General features: G+C 51.8%; 1 protein-coding gene across 2 annotated transcripts; it reads left to right on the top strand.

Annotated features, from left to right (window-relative positions):
- Nucleotides 1-319: 319 nt before the first annotated feature.
- Nucleotides 320-6,801, top strand: LOC112545759 (osteoclast-associated immunoglobulin-like receptor). 2 transcript variants are annotated; one of them, XM_089774529.1, is made up of 5 exons: nt 320-1,732; nt 2,097-2,324; nt 3,051-3,353; nt 4,263-4,598; nt 4,923-6,801. In XM_089774529.1, exons 1-5 carry the CDS (start codon nt 1,729-1,731, stop codon nt 5,015-5,017), a joined length of 966 nt encoding a protein of 321 aa, XP_089630655.1. In that variant the 5' UTR covers nt 320-1,728; the 3' UTR covers nt 5,018-6,801. The 2 variants fall into 2 exon arrangements, with proteins under 2 accessions (XP_089630655.1, XP_075767904.2); XM_075911789.2 differs by having other exon boundaries at nt 323-1,732; nt 2,097-2,399.
- Nucleotides 6,802-6,835: the final 34 nt, after the last annotated feature.

Raw genomic sequence — 6,835 nt, 5'->3', positions numbered from 1 at the left:
TCTTGCTGTGGAAGCTTGAGCGATTTGGCATAATGAAGAACCAACCTTAGAGTCGAACACAAATAAATATCTGGTACCGTGAGTATCTGTGGGCAGAGCCCACTTCTTCCGATGAGATGAGGTAGAGTGGGGGGCAAGAAGGAGGGGACCCTCCAAATGAGAAGAGAGAGAGGGTAGAAAAACTACTTGGGAACAAGGGACGAGTGAGGCAGATGCAAGCTAGGGGGTGGGGCAGAAGCAGGCTGGGGGGCGGGGCAGGCTCAGTCTGGGGGGTGGGGTAGACATGTGCTGGGGGTGCAGCAGGCGCAGGCTGGATGCCGATGGCAGGAGCAGGGCTCGGAGCAGGGCCCCTCACAGCCGCAGGATGTCACAGTGGATCAGCTGGGTCCAGATGGGTCATTTCTTGGCTACAGCAGCGTGTGCCCACCAGTCATGTGACCCAAGCGCTGGGTGTGCTGACGGGCCATCTGATGGGCCCGACCCCACCAGGGTCACTGAGGGGCTGGTTCATCCTCTGCCTTGGGGTGAGGAGGGAACATCAGAGACCCCGGTTCCCTTCCAGCCCTGCCGCTCCTAAGGGCCTTCATGCTTGGTCCCCGGTCACCTGTACAGGTCTCAGTTCATCCACCCTGGCACCTTCCCATAGCGCAGCTCCTGAGCTGTGCACAGGGGCTGGGGTACAAGGGGCAATGGGTGGAGGGAAGCCATGGTCCCCATGACCCTGGATCGGTTCTAACAGCAAGATATGATGAGCCAATAAGCCAAAAGTCTAAAAGATGACATAGTAACTCCACCCATTGCTCATGGTTAACAGAGTTAGGATAGGTCTTCACTAGCCCCCTAGTTCGAACTAGGGTGGCTAATGTAGTCATTCGAACTTGCAAATGAAGCCCAGGATTTAAATATCCCGGGCTTCATTTGCATGTTCCCGACTGGTCACCATTTTTAAATGCCACTAGTCTGGAGTAACTGCCCGCGGCTACATGCGGCAGTTAAACGGTAATTCGAACTAAGTCCTTAGTTTGAATCACCTGTTACTCCTCCTGGAATGATGGCGACCGGACGGGAAGATGGAAATAAAGCCCAGGATATTTAAATCCCGGGCTTCATTTGCAACTTCGAATGCCTACATTAGCCTCCGTAGTTCGAACTAGGGGTCTAGTGTAGACATACTCATACTAAACTTCAGTGTATATCCCCACCCCTCCCCCCAAAATGTGTGAGGTGTAGCTACATTCCACTTGTCATGCGTAGGAGTTGTAGCGGTGTATCCCCGATAGGTATGGTCCATAGGTGCTTTTTTAGGGATAGAGAGCAAAAAACAAAACACGAGTGAGATACACAGCAGGCAATTATTTAAAGCAGTGTTTCTTAAACTTTTTAAGAATGAAGAATACCAACCAATAATTTTGTTTTTAATGAGGAACAAAAAATTTTGCTGAGAAAAAAAAAAAAAGTGTGTGTGGGGGGGGGTTTGCCCCTTTAAGAGCAGCCATTTTGAATTCTATTGTTCTCCATGGCACACCTCCAACTGCCTCGACATACAGTGGGGGAATACAGTTTAAGAAACACTGATTTAAAGAATACCTTTGCTAGATAAGCAAATTGGGCTTGCGAAAGGGGGGCGATATCTCTAACTATTCGTGGTTGGCCTTGAGAAGGCAGCTGTTGTTTCTATCTTAGGAGGATGGCCAAACGCTGAGGCCCCTTCTAGGACTTTGGCCTTGCATGGGTGTGTGACATGAGATGAGAGTTTAGTTATGGTTCCCTACCAATTATTATGCTTCTTCTCTACTTTACGATAAACGGGCAGGGTTGCTTTTTACGTTCATCCTGTTTTCCCACTAAAATCGAGGCTTTGGCTAGGCCAGCCGGGCCTTATGGGTCTTAGGCCGACGGACCAGCCGGCCTCTAGAAAGCTTAGCCAGATGCCACATTTGGGGTTTTAACTATGTAAAAGGGCTACACACTCTTTTTACGTTGAGTTCAAACCTGTCCCTACATTGGGTCCAGCTGAGGGGTGAGGAGGTTACTGTTTACGTGAGTGGGGTGCTGGCTCTGAAGAGTTTTCTCCTTCCTCCCTCCCCCTGTTCCAGACCAGCTGTCTGCCCCCGAACTCACTGTGAACCCACCACACCGAGTGTTCCTACCTGGGGAATCTGTGTCCCTGCCGTGCTCAGCTCCCAGCACTGCCAACGTGTCCAGGATCCAGTTCTTTAGGAATGGCCAGAGAATCGACGTTGGAGAGCTCCAGAGGTCTCAGTACAATGGCAGCTCCCTTCAGCTGTCGAGAGTGTCTGATTCCCACAATGGAGAGTACAGCTGTGAGTACTGGGAAATACAGTCTGGGCGAGAGATCCCATCGGAGAGGAGCCGACCCATCCCCATCGCAGTGACTGGTGAGACCCCCGTCACCTGCCGTTGGCTGCCCAATGGCAGGGTGTCTCTCCTTCGTACACTGAGTGATACAGCCTGGTCACTCAGGTCCAGACTAGGTCCCCATGGGGTCAGTTTTACCCCGTCTCTGGTCAGAATCAGTCCCTGTGTCCCTGGAGCACCCAGCCCCTTGGAGTTATGGGGAAGGGGAGCTGGCAGGGAGATGATTTCCTGGCTTCACTTGTGTGGGCCCATCAGCCATGTGACCCCAAGCACTGGGTGTCCCGACAGGTCATCCCATGTGCCCAACCCACCTGGGTCACTAAGGGGCTGGTTCATTTTCTGCCTTGGGGAGAGAGGAGGAAACATCAGAGACCCTGGTTCCTCCCGGCCCTGCCTTCCAGCCCTGCCCCCCCCAAGGGCCCTCAGCTCCTCACCTGGGTCCCCGCTCACCTGTACAGGGCTCAGTGCATCCACCCTGGCACCCTCCAATGGTGCAGCCACAGAGCCTTGGCAGGGACCCAGAGCTGTGCAGAGGGGCTAGGTTCCCAGGGGCAAAGGAGGGGCAGGGGGAAGCCCTGGGTGGGACTGGCAGAGGGCTGGGGGGGTAAGTGTTTATGTGAGTGGGGTGCTGGCTCTGAAGAGTTTTCCACTTCCTCCCTCACCCCTTCCAGCATGGCCGCCTGCCCCCGAACTCACCATGAGCTCACAACACCGCATCTTCCTACGTGGGGAATCTGTGACCCTGACGTGCTCAGCTCCCCGCACTGCCAAGGTGTCTGGGTTCTGGTTCTTCAGGGATGGCCGGAGAATCAGCTCCAGAGAGCTCCAGTGGTCTCAGTACAATGTCAGGTCTCTTCAGCTGTCGTGTGTGTCTGACACAGAAGCCGGCGTGTACAACTGTGGTTACTGGGAGACAGAGTCTGGGCGAAGGATCCCATCAGAGAGGAGCCAAAACTTCCCCATAGCTGTGACTGGTGAGACCCCCTGTTATCTGCTGTTTGCTGGCCCCATGGCCGGATGCCTCTGAGCGCTGGGTGTCCCAACTGGCCATCCTATGGGCCCGACCCGCCAGGGTCACTGAGGGGCAGAGACCAGAGATCCAGGGTGAGTAGAACCAACCTGTGTCACTCAGGATATGTCTACACTAGCCCCCTAGTTTGAACTAGGGTGGCTAATGGAGGCATTCGAACTTGCAAATGAAGCCCGGGATTTAAATATCCCGGGCTTCATTTGCATGTTCCCGGGCGGGCACCATTTTTAAATCCCCTTAATTTGAACTGACTGCCTGCGGCTACACGCAGCAGTCAGAAGTTAATCCGAACTAAGTCCTTAGTTCGGATTAACTGTTACACCTCATTGCAGGGGGAGTAACAGTTAATCCAAACTAAGGACTTAGTTCGGATTAACTTCGGACTGCCGCGTGTAGCCGCGGGCAGTCAGTTCAAATTAAGGGGATTTAAAAATGGCGTCCACCCGGGAACATGCAAATGAAGGCTGGATATTTAAATCCCGGGCTTCATTTGCAAGTTTGAATGCCTACATTAGCCTCTCTAGTTCGAACTAGGGGGCTAGTGTAGACATACCCTCAGAGTGGATAGGTTTCTGTGCATTTCCATGGAGCATTGGCACAGGAGGGGGGGACAAAAAACCAGCGATGTCTTGTTGCCCTTGCCCACCTTTCACCCCCCCATATCTCATTCCCATGTTTTATGGGAAGGAAGCCATCCCTAGCCCGGCTCCTGCTCATTTCTGTGAGGAACCCCTGGGGCCCTGCAATGAGACCAGAGGCTCTGGAGAGAGAACAAAGTTCAGCTGGGAATGAACCGAATTCTGACCTCCACTTTCTTGCCCTGCTGACCCCTCCCCTTTTCTGCTCCCTGCAGATCTCCCTCCCCAGCCAGAGCTGAGCATGGATCCGCCATCTGGAGTGGTGAGCGAAGGGTTTTCCCTGAACATCACCTGCACGGCCCCCAGGGATGCCCGTGAGTGGAGGTTTCACTTCTATAAGGACGGAGTCGAGCTCGTTCCTGGGGATCTGGGGTCTGAGATCAGCACCGTGGAGCCCAGATCAGTGAACGTCTCAGTGCTCAGCATCCCACGGGCCGGTCCCAACGTCACCGGGGAATTCACCTGCGGGTACGAGGAGAACGTGGCTGGCAGGTGGGTCCTGTCCCCCAGGAGCCAGGTTGCGACTGTCACTGGGAACTTCACAGTGTCAGGTGAGTCGGCTGCTGCCTGCTAACATCTCCCCCAAGGTTCTTGTCCCAAAGCACCACAGTTCCCCACTATTCTGGCTGGACAAGCAAGGACAGTGCAGGTCACAGCGGTGTTACTGGTCAGGCAGGCAGGATAGGGACAGACACAGACAAGAAGGATCAGGGGTCAGTGTCCACATGTCAGACTGGGAAGCGCTGAGGGTCAGTTTCCCGATGGGCTTCTGAGATCCACAAATTCTAGAGGCACAAAATCTTTGATACCACGGGCAGGATGTTCAACAGTGACATTAACTGGCTGGTTCCATTCATGATTCTCCATCTCTACAGCTCACGACGTCTGCTTGGTCTTGGAGTTGGTGGTAGGAGGCTCCTTCTTCCTCATCAACGGCCTCATCTTCCTCGTCTCCTACCGATTATTCTAGACCGAGGTATCTGGCTTGTTCTGCTCAGTGGCCTTTCATCCTGTGCCCTGGATTCTTCCTACAAGGTGGCCCATTGGCTGCAGTTGCTGGAGGGAAAAGTTCTGGTGGAAAGAGTGAGACTTTGGAAACACCCACAGGGTCTGAAAGGGCTTTGAGCACCATGAGTATTTCAGCCACCCACTGAACTACAGCTGTGTCCAGTATTCACCTCCCGCCCGCAACTGTGAAAATGTGGGTCCGTACTCTGCCTTGTGAGGAATAATCTCCCAAACCACTCTGGCAAACAATGTCACAGGGGAGTGTATATGAGAGTGACACAGGCGGAGATACGACTGTTCTCTAAGTCTCTGTGAAATCCGTATTTGGCAGTGTAGACATACCCTCAAATTTTGGGGTGAGAAAGGACCTCAAGAGGTCATCAGTTCTGGCCTCCTCCTCAAGTGGTAGTGTAACTTCAACCTGGAACATCCCGAAGGGTGTCTGGCTTATGATGGAAATTTCCCAATGTCCCCAGGTCCCCTCTTTTTCAGAGCTTAACTGCCTTTAGAGGTAGAACAGTTCTTGTAAAGCCCCATCTAAATCTCCCTTGCCACAGACTTCCTGTTCAGACACCCAAAAATGTCAGTAGCCTCTTTCTCATCAGCTCCCCTCCCCCTCGCATTTCTCTTTCCTCCCTCAACAGAACTCGGAAGTCACGTACACGTGATTAGTGATGTGTGATATGTGTACTGCTTGGCTACATCTAGACTGGCATGATTTTCCAGAAATGCTTTTAACGGAAAGCACGTCTAGATTGGCACGGAGGCTTTTCCGCAAAAGCACTTTTTGTGAAAAAGCGTCCATGCCAATCTAGACGTGCTTTTGTGCAAAAAAGCCCCGATGGCCATTTTCGCAATTGGGGCTTTTTTGCGGAAAACGAATCTCAGCTGTCTACATTGGCCCTTTTGCGCAAAAGTTTTGCATAAAAGGGACTTTTGCCCGAACGGGAGCAGCATAGTATTTCTGCAAGAAGCACTGATTTCTTACAGTAGGAAGTCAGTGCTTTTGGGGAAATTCAAGTGGCCAGTGTAGACAGCTGGCAAGTTTTTCTGGAAAAAAATGGCCAGTCTAGACACAGCCGTTGTGTTTAAAGGGTTATGCATGTAGTTGGAAATACGTTGTGAAGGTGTTTGAAAGACAAGCCAGACTTATATCCAGGAGTGTGGATCTATGAGTTTTTGGGGCTCAAGTGAACTGCCCACAAAGAAACACCACATGAATTGGGTGCTCCTGCAAGTCTGAGGTCAGCAATTGCTTAGCTGCAAGTGCAAGCTAAGAGCTGACAACCTCATCCCTGGAGACTAGGCCAAGCCACCTGGGTGTTAGTTTTGTTTGATATCAGAATAAGACATATGAGAATGTATGTAATGTTTCTTAATATCAATATTACATTTGCAAGAATGTGCTTAATGTTTAGAATCTATAAAATATTTCTGTGTTGCTGCTGCCTGCGTTAATCTCACCGATCATGGCCACACGTCATGTTATCAGCTGATATTTAAGTGCTTCCTCTGTAACTGTCAATACCCACATAGTCTGGAGAGAAGTGTGAAATACAAGTTTGCCACAAGCAGGGCGATTTCCTGCCAGTGAAAGAAGGGCCCTCGACATCAGACAAACTGTTGTGAACCATCAGAGCACAAAATACTTGGCTGTTCGCTCCTCAGACCCAGAGGCAAGCATGTGAACTGGTCCCGTCCTCCCGACCTCTCGGACAAGGGAATAAAAATCCCTGAGAAGAAGAATCTGCTTTTTGGCTGTTGGAACGCTGAAGGGCCA

Source organism: Pelodiscus sinensis, chromosome 30 (genome assembly GCF_052426305.1).
Source record: "Pelodiscus sinensis isolate ZL-2025 chromosome 30, ASM5242630v1, whole genome shotgun sequence".
Classification (NCBI taxonomy): domain Eukaryota; kingdom Metazoa; phylum Chordata; order Testudines; family Trionychidae; genus Pelodiscus; species Pelodiscus sinensis.
This window is presented reverse-complemented; position numbering and strand designations above follow the sequence as displayed.

Bases quoted from the DNA above. Each gene is read 5' to 3' on its own strand.
- LOC112545759 (XM_075911789.2), top strand. The intron at 2,400-3,050 runs GTGAGACCCCCG...CACCCCTTCCAG, and splicing joins CATCCCCATCGCAGTGACTG to CATGGCCGCCTGCCCCCGAA. The intron at 4,599-4,922 runs GTGAGTCGGCTG...CCATCTCTACAG, and splicing joins TGGGAACTTCACAGTGTCAG to CTCACGACGTCTGCTTGGTC.